General features: G+C 44.4%; 3 protein-coding genes and 1 long non-coding RNA gene across 4 annotated transcripts in view; 2 read left to right on the top strand and 2 right to left on the bottom strand.

Moving 5' to 3' along the window:
* The window catches only part of chodl (chondrolectin), a 6,236-nt gene extending 5,158 nt beyond the window's left edge, over positions 1 to 1,078 (bottom strand). Inside the window, exon 1 of the mRNA XM_023394106.2 lies at positions 991 to 1,078. Coding sequence (XP_023249874.2) covers positions 991 to 1,078 — 88 coding nt within the window. The remainder of the gene's footprint in view (positions 1 to 990) is intronic.
* Positions 1,079 to 5,587: 4,509 nt separating this feature from the next.
* galnt11 (UDP-N-acetyl-alpha-D-galactosamine:polypeptide N-acetylgalactosaminyltransferase 11 (GalNAc-T11)) lies at positions 5,588 to 10,996 on the bottom strand. Its single transcript, XM_023393840.2, has 11 exons — positions 10,774 to 10,996; positions 10,420 to 10,543; positions 9,964 to 10,130; positions 9,735 to 9,860; positions 8,172 to 8,421; positions 7,966 to 8,083; positions 7,630 to 7,782; positions 7,331 to 7,549; positions 6,389 to 6,493; positions 6,153 to 6,290; positions 5,588 to 5,993 (listed from the first exon to the last, which is right to left on the bottom strand). The coding sequence occupies exons 1-11, from the start codon at positions 10,994 to 10,996 to the stop codon at positions 5,862 to 5,864; spliced, it is 1,755 nt and encodes a 584-aa protein (XP_023249608.1). The 3' UTR covers positions 5,588 to 5,861.
* LOC147817528 (uncharacterized) lies at positions 8,308 to 11,341 on the top strand. The gene is made up of 2 exons (XR_015436283.1): positions 8,308 to 8,438; positions 10,401 to 11,341. It is a non-coding gene; the product is annotated as an uncharacterized LOC147817528 (long non-coding RNA).
* A 4,560-nt stretch (positions 11,342 to 15,901) lies between these two features.
* The window catches only part of LOC111644959 (uncharacterized), an 80,064-nt gene continuing 76,958 nt past the window's right edge, over positions 15,902 to 19,007 (top strand). The window contains exons 1-2 of the mRNA XM_087170318.1: positions 15,902 to 16,102; positions 16,310 to 16,453. Of these exons, the coding sequence (XP_087026444.1) occupies positions 16,329 to 16,453 (125 nt within the window). The 5' untranslated portion in view covers positions 15,902 to 16,102; positions 16,310 to 16,328. The remainder of the gene's footprint in view (positions 16,103 to 16,309; positions 16,454 to 19,007) is intronic.

A 19,007-nucleotide genomic window follows, 5' to 3' on the forward strand; every position in this document is an offset into this window, starting at 1 on the left:
CCCCCCCCCCCCAAACTCTGATTTGCTTCATTGGAATGACCATTACAACCAGCTCAGTTACAACCTGTGAGCGTGTGTGTGTGTGTGTGTGTGTGTGTGTGTGTGTGTGTGTGTCAGACAGAAGCTTCTGTGACTGACGGCGTTAGCCCGGAGAGTTAGCGGTTAGCTCACCAGCTACAGCTAGTTTACCAGCTAGCTCTGTTAGCATAGCCACTGTGTCACTGGAGCCTAGATTGATTCATTACATGTTGAATTATTATAAACTAACAAAATACAACAACAACCACTTGCAGGTGCTATAGCAACCACTCCAAACGCCATAGCAACAGCGCAGAGAGCACCAAGCCACACCCTATCAACCACCACTGTTGCTAGGCAGCTGTCTCAAGTAGGAAAACAGCAATAAAGATAAACAGTGGAAAACAACAGATTGTTTTGGAGTCACTCAGACCTTCATGAGTCTGTGGATTATTATGGGATGTTCACTGGGGTTTAGAAATACAAACATCAAAGATCGTTTAAACTGAGCTCATCAGAAATTTTACTTTAATTGAGAAAAGAAAAAAAAACCTACACACGAGACAATGTTTATTATGATTATTAATGTTTTATATCAGATTTAATGGTTGAAATCTACAAAATAACTGACAGACCCACTAATTTAGTTCCCGAAAACAAAGTTAGTTCAGTTTGGATTTAATTAACTTATTATTATTATTATTATTATTATTATTATACATGAAGGGATTTTAGTGAATTAACTGAGTCATTTAAGGGTTTATGAAAGGTTAGAACCAAATAGCATAAAAGTCATCCCTGAATTTTCACCTGAGTTAATGCAAAAAAACCTTCATCCAAACACAGGTTTAAAATGGATTTCATGCTAATTACATTAATTAATATTTTCACTCGTTTAGCATTAGAATCAAGACAATGACGACTTTTTACGTCAAAGACAGAAAAACTAAGTTTAAGACTTTCTTAACTCACCACTCAGCACCCGCGCTCCATTCACCTGGTCGACCATCATTGCCATGACGACCCCAAGGTTCAACAGCATCACTGGGTAAAATGTCATTGTTGAACACAAAAATAAAAATGAAGATATTAATAAATATATACGATCTGATATTGATTTCTTTAATGTAGTGATTTTCTTATAAAATTTCAAAATAAAAGCCTTGCTCCCTCCTCTATTTCCATGTTTCCTCGTTCTCCAGTTTCTCTGCTCTGGTGAAGCTTGACAGAGAAACTGTTTCTGTCTGCAGACACTGCTGACTGCCCCCATCCGCTCCCCCTCCTCCCATCCTCCTCCCATCCTCCTCCCACCCTCTCCTCCTCTCTCTCTCTTTCTGATCGATCGTCCCTACAGGGCCCAGATGTAACCTCCTCTTTCATTAAACCCTGGGGGGCCACACACACACACACACAGTTCAGTTTAATTCACTTACAGGGATGGGGGAGCAGCTGATCAATACATGACCCCCCCACGCTCCTCTGATATCTGCTGCAGTTATGAGCAACACTCTCTTTATCGATCCATGTGGAGGTGAAGTTTCACCTCAAGTCACATGATTATTCATGACTCATGTTTCGTGTGTGTGTGTATGATGTTTACAGTTAATATCTGACACATCAGAATCACTTCTCTAAATAATGTGACATGATAAGTTTCTCCTACTTCTAGTCTTTGTGCTAAGCTAGGCTAACAGTTTCTCCTACTTCTAGTCTTTGTGCTAAGCTAGTCTAACAGTTCCCCTCCGCTTCTAGTCTTTGTGCTAAGCTAGGCTAACAGTTTCCCTCCGCTTCTAGTCTTTGTGCTAAGCTAGGCTAACAGTTTCTCCTGCTTCTAGTCTTTGTGCTAAGCTAGGCTAACAGTTTCCTTCTGCTTCTAGTCTTTGTGCTAGGCTAGGCTAACAGTTCCCTCTGCTTCTAGTCTTTCTGCTAAGCTAGGCTAACAGTTTCCCACTGCTTCTAGTCTTTGTGCTAAGCCAGGCTAACAGTTTCCCTCTGCTTCTAGTCTTTGTGCTAAGCTAGGCTAACAGTTTGCCCTGCTCCTAGTCTAGTGATTCAGCTGCTGTAATGAGACAGTTTGTTTCATTGCGTTTATTGTGATTATATAAATAATTCATTGGGCTCCATGATGTATCACGATATTTAATCTGACTCATTGATTCATATAGAAGAAGAACAGATTGATGTGAAGTGTTGAACACGGTCGTGTTTGAGAGACGAGCTCAGTGATTGGCCGGTGAACTGGTGTTGATGGTTGTGACCTGGAGGGAAACGTGTGCAGCGATGTGACAGCAGCAGTTTATTGTTCCTCTGATAAAGAACGGAAATCAATACAAGCCTGAGCTGCTTTCAGTGTCGCTCACTAGGCTGTATCGACTGGAGTCACGTACGGTCCCTGAATGCAGCACGGAAACATTGAACCATTCAAAGATCTGCTATGAAGCTTTTTCCCTCATCTGTGAAAACCGTCTATCATCCATTCTTCATTCATCCATTCACCCCTAGTTGTTGTTTTGTGTTGTGACTTTGGTTTCATGTTGCGTCTCAGTCATCAAACTCTTCTTCTTCTTTGTTTAGAGTCAGGTCTATTCTTGTTTGTGTGTTTCAGGATTTTGTGTTTTTGTCTTTGAAAGTCTCAAAATGAGTCTTTGATTTTAGTGTCTGCAGCTGCTGACTGTTCCAGTGGACAGGAAGGTGTGTGTGTGTGTGTGTGTGTGTGTGTGTGTGTGTGTGTGTGTGTGTGTGTGTGTGTGTGTGTGTTTTACAGGATCAGATCATGTGACACACTCAGACTCTGATGCTGTTAAACATCCATCAGTAACATGGACACAGAGAGAGAGACACACTGAGAGAGACACAGAAAGAGACAGAGAGAGAGTGAGACACAGAGACACACAGAGAGAGACAGAGAGAGAGAGAGACAGAGAGACACAGAGAGAGTGAGACAGAGAGACACAGAGAGAGAGACACAGAGAGAGAGTGAGACAGAGAGACACAGAGAGAGTGAGACAGAGAGACACAGAGAGAGAGACACAGAGAGAGAGTGAGACAGAGAGAGAGACAGAGAGAGAGACACAGAGAGAGAGAGTGACAGAGAGACAGACAGAGAGAGACACAGAGAGAGAGAGTGAGACAGAGAGTGAGACAGAGAGACACAGAGAGAGTGAGACAGAGAGACACAGAGAGAGAGACACAGAGAGAGAGAGTGACAGAGAGAGAGACAGAGAGAGACACAGAGAGAGAGAGAGCGACAGAGAGAGAGACACAGAGAGACACAGAGAGAGAGAGTGAGACAGAGAGAGAGACAGAGAGAGACACAGAGAGAGAGAGTGAGACAGAGAGAGAGACACAGAGAGACACAGAGAGAGAGAGTGAGACAGAGAGAGAGACAGAGAGAGACACAGAGAGAGAGACAGAGAGAGAGAGAGAGTGAGTCTGTGGACACATGGAGGTCCAGGTGTAAACGTGACATCATGGATGAAAACTGCATTCAAACTTTTAGGAGTCAGTGTGTGTGTGTGTGTGTGTGTGTGTGTGTGTGTGTGTGTGTGTGTGTGTGTGTGTGTGTGTGTGTGTGACCAGAGTTTGAACCTGAAATTTGGCGTCATCTCTAAAACGTCTGACAGGAAGTTCAACTGACAGTCAAATACAATTTCACTGTTTGTATAAACATGTTTTACATAATTAAGTCATGAACACACCCACACACACACACACACACTCTCCCCAGCTCCTCCCTCTAACCTAAACCTGGTTCTAACCTGGACCTTCAAACACACTCAGAACTCAAACTCGTCCTCACAATCCATGACTGTGCACACACACACTCACACACACAAACACGGATAATGACCTGTTAGATCTCTCCCTCCATTCCCAGTATTGATTCTCTGTATTGATTGGCTGCAGGCGGCTGATCGTCTCCGTCCAGAAACACACTCCACTTACCGCTGATTACCGCGCACACACACACACACGCACACACACACACACACACACACACACAGAGCTGACAGTTAAACTTCATGTGGATGTGAGTGACTGTAATCAGATTACTAATCAGACTGTAACTGATCTGTTTTCCTTCAGTATCTGTGGACCCTCAGAGACCTGGACCGCTCCTCTTACAGATCCTCTTCAAGGACTCCTGAGATCCTTCATGGGAACCTGGAAGTCCTGGAACCTTTTCAAGCACCACCTGAATGTCTTCCAGAACACCGAAAACAACAGTCATTCAGAGACGTAAACAACACACACACGTTCTGTCAAAAAGCTGCAGATCAATAAAGTTTCTCTAATTTCTAAATGTGGATTTATGAGGCAGATTCAGTCGAACCGACCAATCAGCTGGCAGCTGCTCAGACTGCATGATGACACATTAACCTGGCCTCTGTGTGTGTGTGTGTGTGTGTGTGTGTGTGTGTGTGTGTGTGTGTGTGTGTGAAGCTCTGCAATTTGACCTGCTGTGAAAATCAATTTGCATTAACACACACAATCCTCAACTGTATTTCATTGTTTTCATGTTTTATTTTCTTTATCATATATCAACAATATATGTATATACAATATATACTTCTATATATATATATATGTACTGTATATTATATATATATATATATATATATATATATATCTCTGTGGTGGAAGTGTGTGTGTTCAATAAACTGAACTGGTCCCTAAACTCCAACAGTGATGTCAATAAGGTTAATTAGTGTGTGTGTGTGTGTGTGTGTGTGTGTGTGTGTGTGTGTGTGTGTGTGTGTGTGTGTAATAAGAGTGTAATTGATGGCTTCCAGTGATTCAGGCCTGAAATAATTAGCTTTCTGTTCTCGTCAATACTCTGCAGGCCATCAATCTCACACACACACACACACACACACACACACACACACACACACACAGTGTATTGATCTCTGTGGTTTCCAGCTGAGCAGGACAAACTGTTAAATCAGTGTTCACTCAAAACGCATCAAGACCCAGAAACCTCTTCAAGGACAGGTGTGTCTTCAAGGTCCAGTAGAAAACTCCTGGGACCTCTTCACACACTCCTGGAATGTCCTCCAGGTCCAAGAGAGATGGATCAAGGATGGGTCCAGTCCTCTCAAGGACTCCTACTGCAGAAAAGAGCCCCTTAAAGAAAGTAAAAGTAAAGGACCAAGACCCCTGGAATCTCCCCAAGGACATTTACACATTGCTCAAGGACTCCTGGGACCTGCTCAGAGACCACAGGAACCAGTTTCACACTCCTGGAATCAGGACAGTAAAACCTGTCATGGACAACTGGACCATTTATATAGACTCAGAGGTAACTACATCCTTCAAGGCCCCTGGAACGTCCTCAAGAACCACTAGAACCTGCTTCAGGACTCCTGGAACATTTATAGCATGAGACACCTGACACCTGCTGGTCATCAGGTAGAACCACACTATGACATCAGGTGACAGTAAAGAACCTCATGAACAGGTCTGTTCTCCTGGACGCACAACTCTGTTCAGTCTGGGTCCCACCCCCATCACTCTGCCCCCGTGGCCCCGCCCCTGGAAACATCACATTGTTAAGAATCCTTCAGTCTTTAAAGTTCAGTGTGAATTTATTGGTGAAATGACACAAAGACAAAGTTTAAAAACTGTGATCCTGTCACTGAGGTCCAGAGACCAGAGTCCAGACCACATGGATCCATGTCAGTCCTTAAATGATCATGATATGGTCTGACTTCAGACTCCTCCTGTCCTCCAGGGCCTCCTGGTATCTCCATGGAAAAACCTCACAGTTCATAGTGTTAACTTCAGGACTTTCAAGGACTGAAAGAAAGATAATCGATGCGGTCCAGGATATTCCAGGATATTCAGTCCTCCAGCTGCCACTGCTGCACCTGAGACGCATCACAGATCGCCATGGAAACGTAACCCTTAGGCCCAATCGGCTGGGCGACGGAGAGACACTGACCAACCGAGACCTGGTAGAGCCGGTTAGATTTCTACAGGAGAGAGAGAGGGAGACACAGACGGACACAGAGACGGGGGGGGGGGACAGAAGCTTTATCTCACAATGATTTATATTATAATCATATTATATAATGTGTAATATATTCATGTCTAGGAGAGTGAGTGTGTGTGTGTGTGTGTGTGTGTCTCACCCCCAGGCTCCACTGCTGAGACCCCCCTGACCCGTGACATTTCATAAGTCTGGGGGGGTCAAAGGTCCTGACTTCTGACACGTCCAGACACAGCAGACCTGCAAGCACCAGCTGACCCTCCTCATCATAGGCCCAGTCCTACACACAGGTCACATGAAGGGTTAAAGGTAAGAGGTCATAGTGGTTGGTTGGTTTGTATTTGGGGTTATAATGGACCAATCATGTGATCACATCACCTGTTCGGGGTCACGGGGGTCACATGGTCGCAGGACGACAGCTCCGCCCTTCTGACTGGCTCGGCCCTGGGCCACGAGACAACGCCTGGTCGCTAGGTTACGGAGCTGAAAGATGGCCGACACAAAGAACGAGTCAGTTTATTTTGTTTACAGTTCATACAATAAACAAACATTTAATGTCCATGGATGGATGGATGGATGATGGATGGATGATGGATGGATGGATGGATGATGGATGGATGGATGATTGATGGATGGATGATGGATGATTGATGATTTATGAATGGATGGATGATGATTTGGATATGATGGATGATTGATGATTTATGAATGGATGGATGATGTTTGGATGGATGGATGGATGATTGATGAATGGATGGATGATTGAATAGATGGATGGATGGATAGATGGATGGATGATTGATGAATGGATGGATGAATAGATGGATGGATGATTGAATAGATGGATGATTGATGGATGGATGGATGACTGAATAGATGGATGGATGGATGGATGGATGGATGGATGATTGATGAATGGATGGATGATTGAATAGATGGATGGATGATTGATGGATGGATGGATGGATGATTGATGAATGGATGGATGGATGGATGATTGATGAATGGATGGATGATTGAATAGATGGATGGATGGATGGATGGATGATTGATGAATGGATGGATGATGGATGGATGGATGATTGAATAGATGGATGGATGGATGGATGGATGGATGATTGAATAGATGGATGGATGGATGGATGGATGGATGGATGGATGATTGATGAATGGATGGATGATGGATGGATGATTGAATAGATGGATGGATGGATGGATGGATGGATGGATGGATGATTGAATAGATGAATGGATGGATGATGGATGGATGGATGGATAGATGATTGATGAATGGATGGATGATGGCTGGGGGTCAGGTACCCGTCCTCTCTGCAGGACTTTGGGGCGTCTCAGACCCTTGTTGATGAACAGTGGCGGCTGCTGCTTGTTGCCATTGGCAACAGTCTGCATCTCAGGGTAGACTGTGTCCAGGTACCAACGAAAGGAGCGACACTGCAGCCGCTTCCTCAATGCCACTCGCTCACTGATGTCGCCGTAACTGCGTTCACGCAGCTCTGGACGCAGAGACAGATATTGCTCCTGATTGAACCACACAGACACAGGAAGTGAGGTCAGAGGATGCTGCAGCATGCTGTGATCGCAGCTGTGGGTGTGTTTACCTTGTACTCGTCCATCCACACATGCGCTAACCGCAGGGAATTGTGCGCCATGGTGTCCTGCCCCCCAGGAGAGCCGTAGGGCCGCCTCTTCCTGAAGATATGGCCAACTCTGGAGCAGGGGATGATTAGCAGCTGACCGCCACACATCCAGATCTGACACGACACACACATACATAACACAGCTGGAACTACTTCCTGTCGGACAACAGTCTGTTTGTAGTGGGCTCCTTACCAGTGCCCCCAGTCTTTATGCTAAGCTAGGCTAACATCTCACTGTGACGAGAAGAACAGCACAAATGACACCTTCACTGACAGTCTCTAAAACAGCGTTCTCACCCTGAAGGAGATTTCCAGGTTTTCCCCGCCCCAGATGTCCATGCCGGCATCATATTGGCCGAGCTCATTGAAGTACTTCCTGTTCATGGCAAAGAGACCGCCGGCCATGGTGGGAGACCTGGGGGGGGGGGGGGGGAAAGGTTTCTGCTGGGTCACATTTGCTCAACTGCTCATCTGATCGGTCACCTGATCAGTCAGCTGGTTACCTGATTGGTCCAATGCTTCCCTCAGGCCCGTTGAGCTCAGAGGAGGGGACAGGGTCCCACTTGAAGTGCAGCCCCCAGTTGAAGCCGCCCCTGACGATGGGGGAGGGCGAGTAGGCGAGCGTGTCAGCTGAGATGATGTCAATGACCGGGCAGACAACGGTGCGGCGCTCCTCCTGGATCGGTGCCAGCAGAGGCTGCAGCCACGCCTGGTTCACCTCACAGTGACTGTCCAGGAAGACCAGCACCTCACCTGGACATACAACACAGGTGAGTCCACTTTGTCTTTGTCCTGTCAGGAGCTAAAACACTGGATAGCATACTACAGCTATCAGTAGCAACTACATCTGGTCATGTGATTGAATCTCCTCACAGACAGGAAGTGAACACAGACATAGGGAGCAGGGAACAAGGAGGTAAAATGTAAGCAGTGAGGATGTAGGATATAAGGCTATAGGGTTTAGGGTGAAGGATATAAGGATGTAGGACAGGGGTCTCCAACCTTTCTTACTCCGAGAGCTACTTTGACCAAACAAAAGGGGCTGAGAGCTCCTCATGTCGTATATCACTGGTTGCATTTACTCACACATCGTATCAAAACACTCCAAACCAAATCATTTAACAAGTCATCAAACACCAACATCCCAAAACATCTGAAACTCACATCAGACAAAAATTGGAGTCATGATTCAGTCAGACCTGAACACAGAGACATGAAAACATCACTGTGAATAAACCTCCATGACACTGATTAGAAACCAGAGAAAAAAAGAAGCTCCTCAGTCAGTGATCAGTGCATTTGATTTAGTTGCATTGGAAGCAGATTTACTGAGTGAGGTTGTGTTGCTTAAAGTTTGAACTATGTGTCCAAGTTTGTACAAACTATATTCTCTGAACCCCTTAGGTGAGCCACTTTTAAACGCAGGGTGAGCTACTGGTGGCTAGCGAGCCACTGGTGTAGGATATAAGAGTGTGGGATATAAGGTTTAGGGTGTAGGATATAATACTGTAGGGTTTAGGATGTAGGATATAAGGGTTTAGGGTGTAGGATATAAGGATGTAGGATATAAGGCTGTAGGGTTTAAGATGTAGGATATAAAGATATATGATTTATGCTGTAGGATATAAGAGTGTAGGATATAAGGATGTAGTATTTATGCTGTAGGATATAAGGATGTAGGATTTAGGGTGTAGGATATAAGGCTGTAGGGTTTAGGGTGTAGGATATAAGGATGTAGAATATAAAGGTGTAGGATATAAGGGTGTAGAGTTTAGGCTGTAGGGTTTAGGGTGTAGGGTTTAGGGTGTAGGGTTTAGGGTGTAGGATATAAGGCTGTAGGGTTTAGGGTGTAGGATATTAGGTTGTAGGGTTAAGGGTGTAGGATATAAGGGTGTAGGATATAAGGGTGTAGGATATAAGGATGTAGAATATAAGGGTGTAGGATATAAGGGTGTAGGATATAAGGGTGTAGGATATAAGGTTGTAGAGTTTAGGGTGTAGGATATAAGTGTGTAGAGTTTAGGGTGTAGGATATAAGTGTGTAGGGTTTAGGGTGTAGGATGTACCAGTAGCATGCGAGGCTCCTATCATGCGTCCTCTGATGAGTCCTTCCCTCCTCTGGTTCCTCACCAGTTTGACTTTACCCTGCAGCTCCTCCCTGACGTACCGGTCCAGGTCGTCCTTCAGCTCCTCTGAACCAACACACACACACACACACACACATCTGTAAAAACACACACACAAACACACAGGCCCTCTCTGCAGGTGTCATCACAGGTGACAGGTGGGCGTTACCAAGCTCGCTGTGGTCGTCCACCAAGATGATCTCGTGCAGCAGGTAGGCCGGCGTCCGGTCCAACACGCTGTGGACGGTCCTCAGCAGGGCAGAGAACGCCTCGTTGAAGAAACAGATCACTACGCTGGCAGAAGGTAGAACCAGAGGATACACCTTGTCCCGACACCTGCAGAGAGGTTTATCATTATAATTTATTGATTTTTAGATGTGAAAATACCAACGGAGCTCGAGTGAAATAAACAAGAACAGCTGGTGGTGAGCAGCTGTTGCTCTTTAATGCTGTAACACACACACACACACACACACACACACACACACACACACACACACACACACACACACACACACACATCTAATCCTTATGGCAGCTGTCAGACTGGGACTGCACAGTCCTAGTTTGGGGTCTGGAGGTCATGTGATCATGTTCTGGTCTCAGCAGCCCCATTGGTTCTTACTGGGAGTCTCTGGTGTCGGGCAGCTCTCTGTGGTAGCCCAGTCTGGTGGAGATGAGGACGTTGAAGGCGTGGCGATGGTACCCGGTGTCCCTGACCTCCTGATCCGCTTCGTTAAATATCATCCCTGCAGACAGACACGGCGTCAGAGACAATCAGGAGGTTTCATCTTTTGGAAACTGAACCTGCTTTATTTTGAAAACTCAGGTTGTGTTTTATTTTGCAAACTTGAAATTTAAGAGGCTATGTGTCATTTAAGTCTTAAGGTCAAAATAGTTTCGCTTCATGAATTACTAAAATCAATAACCGATGCAGCTCCCTATTCCCAGCAACACTGAACACACCACAGTCTCTCACCCATCTCTGGTGACAGCTCTACTCCCTTACTGGCCGGTAGAGGTCGACGCCCTGCCCGCCGGTCAGCCAGGCCCCTGCTGATTGGCTGGCTGCGGTGCTGTAGGGGGGTCCTGCCGTGTCCAGGCTCCGCCCCCAGAGAGAAGTAGAGGAAGAGGAGGACGGACCAGGTCGCCGAGGTGACGAGGCAGCCATAACAGAAGTACCGCAGCGTGACACTGGCCATGTTGGCCGAGCGAGCATCGCCTTACATTACTCTGCTGAGAGGGGGGGGGGGTTTGTTTCTTCACTCTGTGATCAGGAGTTAAAATATCGAAGAATTGACTGACTGACTGACAGCATTAAAAAGGAATTTTCTCTATTTAACAAATGTATAAACTGATGTGTGAATATAATGAAATTGATCTATGCTCAGTTGTCTGTTACTATTTAATTATTATTCTAATGGCTCAACTTTCTCTGTTTGTCCTTTTCGTTCATGTTTTGTTATTTCAACATGTCGGTCCTGTTTTTCTGTGGTTAAAGGATGATTGATCCTTCAGGTGTTATAAATAAAGTTAGTTAAAAAATCTTTGTGTGAGTTCAGTCAGATTCTTTATGAATTCTCCTTCACTTCTTTGACCTCAGGACGTTTTCCATCGAGGTCGAGAAGGTCAGCCCACAGTTCAACAGGAGGTGTTAGACGTGGGGGGGTCACATGACTGCTGCTCCCTGGAAGCAGGCACAGGTGTGCTCGTTAGGCAGCTGACACAGGTGCACTGAGTGTCACTGTGTGCAGTGTGGGACAGCTGCTTCCCTCTGTCCTCTGTTCCTGAGTGAGTAGTTCATTTGATTTGATTTGTCAGTGTGAAGTTGTAGATCTGATCTCTTGAATTAACTTTGATTATGATCTGTTTAAGGAGGGAGTGTGATGTACTGAGGATTTAGATTCGTATTTATACTTTATTCTAACTGTAGAAATGTAAGCAGTCAGCTGTGAGAGAACCTGAGGTGTCAGCTGTCCTCTCGTAAAGTGGTTAATTATTCTAAACTCGTGAACTACAACAGCACAGAAACATGTCACTCATTTACTTTTTTTTTTTTTTTTAAAGAGTGTTCTGGATGAGATTACCTGCTGACACCCCCCACCCCCACAACCTCCACCTGAAACCAAACTCTGACTGCAACTTCTAGTCGCACAAAATGTAAACACACAGGACCAGACTCCTTTATAAAGGTGTCACTGTCACAGGTAAAGGTGTGATTCATGATAAAGTATAATACAATATAAAATGATAGAACATTTTAGAAGAAAAGAAGAAGAGTTCAGGATTCTGAAGAACTTCAAACAAAGCTGCGTTTCTGTGCGATAAACACAAAATTCCATATAAAAATCTGCCATTTTAAGGTTGCCTTCAAATACAAGCAGTTCCACACTTGATGTCATGAGAGTAAAAAGAAGAATCTGATTCAGCAGGTTCCACTCTTCAGTTCTGCACACATCCACCACACAGAGCAGATCATTCTCTGTCTATTCAACTATCTTTTACACCGAAGTCACCTGTTACCACAATACAAATACAATGAATATCTGCACCAGCAGTATGAACCACAGTGATCAAGAGTGACAAAGTTTTACATTTCAGTGGATTTACATGAATCTGCTGTGTACCGAATTAAAAAGCGGATTTGGCTGATCCAGAAAAGTCACAGTTTACTCTTCATAACTCAAGAACCGCTGAAAATTGACAGTTTATCCTTTAATTTACATTTTTTTATACGGAGATTCGGGTTGCGTTTTTTACATGAAGACTAAAGGATTAAAGGCAGACACACGGTTCGTAAAGCTGCTTATCTGTAGCACTTTAAATCTTTAGGCCTTTTCTTTACAGCAGAGCAGGAAATCAGTTACATTGGATATTAAAATATCCAACAAATACAAACAGGAGAGAATAATGAACCGAGTAAAAGCTACTTTTACATAAAACCAAGACGTCAGTGAAGCTAAGCTAATGTGAACTAAGCACTGGTTCATGTGTGAACTGTTTTAACTGAACGTGTTTGAACACATTGATTTTTTTGAAGGGAAAAGCTCAAACCTCAGATGTGCAAGAACCGTGTCCGATAATTGAACTCGCTAGCGTAGCGAGCGTTAGCTAAACTTGGAGGTGGAATATGTTACTACGAGGTCGTTAAAACGTCTTAATTTCACCCCAAAACATAGTCATGTTATATCATGTCCGACACTTTAGTCTCAGGATCTACTACTACTCTACGGTTCCGTCTACTCACGGTTCATTGGCTCGGAGCAGTTTGCTCAGCGGCACTCCGGCCAGCTGAGTGAACGTCTGTTAGCAGCAGCGGGTAAAATCAGCAGAATTTCTGATGGAGTTCTGCCGGAAGCTTCTCGGCGGCAGATGAACTGTTTACCTCCGCACTGCCATCAGACACCGTCCGTGTGTCCGCAGCATACACACACAAGTTTCCTCACACACAGCACCAAGTCTGGTAACATGCACCACGTGACTTCCGGTCAACACTTCCACAATAAGACCAGACACCTGTTAAAAAGAAGGCTGTTCAGGCCAGAGATTTCAAAATAAAATACAGATTGAGGCTTAGCCTAAGCATCCCCCCCCACACACTTTTTTCTTTTCTTTTTTTTTTCTTATGTGGGCTGCACATAATAAAACTAGAGAGTTGAGGACCGTTGAGTTCCAGCCTTGGTCTAGTGCAGGGCTTGAAGGACTTAAAGACTCCCCACACAGTGTGAACATGAACAGACAGACTGACTTCAGCTGGTATTTGTTGGTTTTCATCTGCACTCAGACAGACAGGCGAGCTGGGATCAAACCTGTGACACGAACACAACTAAACACATCAGACATCAGGGTCAGCTGATCAGAAGAGGAAGCTTTGACCTTTTATTGACTCTTCTAGAAGTTCAGCAGCTTTAAGGTTAGAAACTGTTGAAATGAAACACCAAACCACCATCTTTGTTTTCTTTCATTTCACTAAGTACTTAGTTTACTCAAGTACTTTACCTGAGTACATCCATTTATTGTACTTTACTACTGTGTACTCCAATAGATTTGTTGTATTTTGCCTAATATTATGAAGAAGCAGTAAAAAAAAATTTCCCCCCTCGACCCCTCCTACAGTGCAGGCCTGATACATCAATAATAAGATCCAATACTGACGGGGTACAGGTACTGGACTACCTGAAGCAGCCTTTTGAAGGCAGGACACTGTATTAAAACCATGTGAATACTTCCTCCACCTCTGTGTATTTCACAGAAGCAGCTCCACGTCAGTCAGTCAGTGAGATATGACCAGGACTGATTCTGCATGTTGACTCTGGTTCTTCTTCCTGTCTCTGAGTCTCGTTATTACTGGATGCAGAAAAGAGAGTAAAATAAACTGCGAGGAGAGACGACCTTTATAACAGAGGCACTGTGCTGACTGAGAATCGGTCACTTCATGCTGATATAACTACAGTTTGGACGCGCGGCAGTTACAGAGTCTGCGCAGCTCAGCGCGTGCTCATCTGGAAACTTCTAGAAGGTTCTATGGATCAAAGCGGCGGCGGCACTTTCCGCGGTCTTTCGGTGAGGAAAATGGCGTCTTATCGCGGCTCCCTCTGACAAAGCAACTCAGGAGGCTTTATGAAGAGCTAACGTCTTTTCAGTGAACTTGAGACAATTGAGGTTTAACTCTTTAAAGAAAGATATATGAACGTGAATTTAAAACAGCCGCTAGTTAACTTTACTCACACTACACTTCGGTTGAATTGGCTAGTAGTTGTGTTTACAGCTAGCAGGTAAGAATAGCCTCATTTTGTCAACTCTAGTGAAAATTAATGTAAATGGTTAAAACAATGTTTGGTCAGAAAGTTATATATATTTATACCATTGAATTAAGAGTACATTCCACCATGGTTCATATTAGTTACAGTAAACTTTTAAATGTCAGTAAAGTGTACAATAGTAACATTAAGTTGATTGTTCATTATCCGAACTTACTCATCTATTTAGCTTTAGGTAGCTGTTAGCCAGGGCTGAACAGTTGAACAAAAACTATGGTTATTCTGACCAACGTGACTGTGGTTCTCTACACTAAACATGAAAAGTTTGAATCTGTAATCGTAGATGTGTTAGACAAAATGATGCAAATGCTTGTTTAGGTCCTTTAAAAAAAACAAACGGGGGAATGACATGCAGCAAAGGTCCGTTGGTCGGACTCGAACCGATGGCCGCTGCGGTCAGGATCAAGCCTATGTGCTTCACCTGTACCAGGTAAATGGGCCCCAATTAGTTTTTTTTTTAGAATCAAGGCTTTATGATCTAGGTGGAGTGAAAATAAAAAGCGTGTCTCCAGGTAATCGCGATAGCTCAGGCTATAATTGCTTTTTTCCATAAGGAGGAGTGTGTACCAACATTAGGTTTACATTAATTGCTTTTGTGGTGGAAAATAATTAATTGTCATGAAAGGTCATGGAACGGCTAGTTATCTTAATAAGTATAGTTAGCTAATGACTACCGAAGCTAGTTATCTGAGCAACAAACAGCTAACAAAAGTTATTTAGCTTGTTTAGCAAGCAGCGAATTTAAGATAGATAGCTTAGTAGTATAACAGTGTACTAAAGCAGGTTATCCCAGTTAGCTAACAGCTAACTAAAGCTAGCAGTGTGGCAGACAGCCCCCCCCCGGACTCAGTGATTTCTGAATGACAGTACAGATTATGCATATGAATATAATAAGAACGATCAGCTAAAAGTTAGTTTTCATCATTAACCCATGTTGCTATAATGCAGTTAACTGTGTGTCGGCTCCACACTGCAGCATACAAAACACACCTGACCCAACCACGGATAAACTAAGAGCTAGGCGGTTGACAACTGTTCATTTCTCCTTTTGTCAAACGGACTTTCACTGGATGTTCCCAGAGGTCACTCGTGTTTCCACCCTTACATGTAAAAGACTGAACCACACTTCACACCGTTTGGTTCTCTGCGGCATAGACACAAAGAGCAGTGTGTGTGTGCGTGCGCGCGCGCCCGAGCGTGCTGCACGGGGCTCCAGCGTGACACAGCTGCCCCCGCCCCTCAGAGGAAGAGAGAGGAAGAGAAAGTGAAGGAGAGAGTGCGATAGTGCATCATGCGTAGACGAATGTAATCAGAAACAGAGTTTAAAATAATGTGCAATAATATGCGAACTTTTATGTCGCGAGAACAGACAGGAAGTGTATTTGCAGGTCTACCCAGATAATCCAGGTACTTAAAACAAAGAGGGAATACTGAAGCTTTGGTATTCAGTCAGATCAAACAGTTTTCGTTGACAGCAGGAGAAGTAAGGTGAGTACTGTCCGACTTTGTATGTGGCTGTGAAAGACAATAAAGATCTGTTGATTCTATGAGGTGGAGTGTTGCGTCATACAGTATACTCTCCGTGTGTTTGTTACTTCCTGGTCTGTCAGTCTTCATTGTGACTCGTGAACAGACTTGTTTATCATGATCTTGTGTTTCTGAGTTCACAGTCAGTGTTGCTGGTTTCCCTCTCAGGTTGACTGAAGTCCAGAAGATGAGTGGTTATGGTGAGGAAGAGGAGGACAGAGCAGAGTCCACAGGATACATTTCTATGAGCACTGACTGGTCCAGAGATCATCCTCCAGCCCTCAGTAATGAACCAGGACCATCAGACACAAAGTAAGACACTGTTTCCACTGTACATACAGTACATACAACAGACTGGATTTGAGTAGGGTGGGGGTTCAATGGCATTTCATTCAGTTTGAATCCTAATTTTACCAAATCCATTTGCAATTAGATTAGATTTTTTTTTAGATTAGATTAACTTTATTTATCCCACAACTGGGAAATTCATTTACCACAGCAGAAAAATAAACATCTATAGAATAAACATCTATGGAAATATACAACAAAAAATACACCAAATATACACTAATAAATACAATATACACAATACACACGATATGTACATGAAAAAGTGCAAGTTTGCACATGGTCAGGAAGAGCAGGAGTTGTGGAGTCTGACAGCTGCTGGAATGAAGGACCTGCAGAACCTCTCCTTCTTACAGCGAGGATGTAAAAGTCTGCTGCTGAAGAAGCTACTCAGAGACCCTACAGTGTCATGCAGAGGGTGGAGGAGGTATTGTTCTAGGGATCGACCGATTATCGGCGCCGATATTCAGCATTTTGACGCATATCGGCATCGGCCTTTTTTTAAATTCGACAGCCGATAAGAGATCAATTTAAAACTTGGTTATTTTGGCTCTGATGCAGCCGCGCCTCTCTGTCTGCTGTCACTACTCTGTCGCCAGCATTGTCCCACCCACAGCACCATCTGATTGGTTACAAGCAGAGCCACAATAACAGCCAATCAGCAGTGTAAGCTGTGCATGAACAGTCCTTACACACACGGAGGAGAAGGTCCGGAGAGCAGATACTTGTTTTGAAGGTAAGTTAAGGCAGCAGAGTTTCCCGAAATTGTAATAAAAATCCCAGTCCTCTACAACTCACAACTACTAGTAAGATTACTGTGAGCCCATTAACGTTATATAAACATAAGCGGCAGCTCTGCTGCTCGCAGTCCCTCCAGACGTGCCTGTTAATCACTTGAAACAAGGTTGCTGATAATATCGATATGGAAATAGTCAGTGATAGTAGAAGTTTCTGTGTGTGTGTGAGTGAGAGAGTAAAAACCTAAAGAACTCAATTCAGTCCAGTTTTATTGCAGGGAAGCCCGTCGAGGTGAAGGCTGGTTAGCTTTTAACGTAACGTTAACCCATCGGTCCGCTTTCTCCTTCTCTGGCTCTAGATGCTCAGCAGACTGTAGCAATGGGGAGAATGTCTGTTATGGTAGAGAATAGTGTGTGTTTGTGTGGAAGTCACATGAGAAACTCTACAACTCACGACTACTAACGTTATTGTGAGGCCCAATACGTTGGCGGCAGCTGTCTGTTCCTACGATAAACACTGGAGTTTGTATTATTCAAAATTTTCACGCCAATATTTTCCCTTTTATTGAAAATAAATATCGGCTCTGTCACGGGTTGCGAGGTAAGTGGGACCCAAATGCAGCCAACATATGGGAAACGGTGCAGGCAGGTTTATTGGCAAAACGAGAACGTGACATGAACAGACTTGATCACAACGTGAACGTGACATGAACAGACATGAACAAACCGTGAACGCAAAAGGTTACAAACCGACACAGACAAAGGGGAGCACAAGGACTATATAGACAAGGGAGGCAAGGATGATTGAACACAGGTGCAACACATTAGGGCGGGGCAGACAATCACCACACAGAAACAGGACTATGACAAGAAGCAACACACAGACACTCAAGGAAACCAATTCAAAATAAAACAGGAAGTGCAAAAACTCCAAAACAAAAACAAAAAGCGTCTGCCATCACAAACCATGACAGGCTCCAAATATCGGTTATCGGCCTCCTTGACTACTAATAATCGGTATCGGCCCTGAAAAAACCATATCGGTCGATCTCTATATTGTTCATGATGGATGTCAGCTTAGCTAACATCCTCCTGTCACCTACTTCCTCAATGGAGTCTAGGGGGCAGCCCAGGACAGAGCTCGCTCTCCGGATCAGTTTGTTGAGCCTCTGCCTATCCCTGTCAGTGCTGCCCCCTCTCCAGCAGACCACAGGAAGTAGATGGCTGAGGCCACCACAGAGTCGTAGAAGGTCCTGAGGAGAGCCCCACACACGCCAAAGGACCTCAGTCTCCTCAGCAGGTGAAGGCGACTCTCACCCTTCTTGTAGAGAGTGTGGGTGTTGGTGGATCAGTCCAGTTTGTTGTTTAGGTGAACCCAAAGGAACTTATAGTTCTCCACCACCTCGATGTCCAGTCCCTGGATGTTCACTGGTGTGAAGTGGGATGTCTTTCGCCTGGGGTTCACAATCATCTCCTTTGTTTTGCTGGCATTAAGCTGAAGCTGGTTGATCTTACACCAGCTGACAAAGTCCCTGATAACTGTCCTGTATTCCAGTTCATTTCCCTCAGAAACACACCCAACAATGGCTGTGTCGTCAGAGAACTTCTGGACGTGGCAGTGTGTGGTGTTGTGTGTGAAGTCCGAGGTGTACAGGGTGAAGAGAAAAGGGGAGAGCACTGTACCCTGGGGGGCACCTGTACTGCAGAGCACCACATCAGACACACTGTGACGAAGCCTCACGTACTGTGGTCTGTTGGTGAGGTAGTCTATCATCCATGCA

Source organism: Seriola lalandi, unplaced genomic scaffold (assembly GCF_002814215.2).
Source record: "Seriola lalandi dorsalis isolate HSWRI2012SDOR001 ecotype SW California unplaced genomic scaffold, Sedor1 jcf7180002054945, whole genome shotgun sequence".
Classification (NCBI taxonomy): Eukaryota; Metazoa; Chordata; class Actinopteri; order Carangiformes; family Carangidae; genus Seriola; species Seriola lalandi.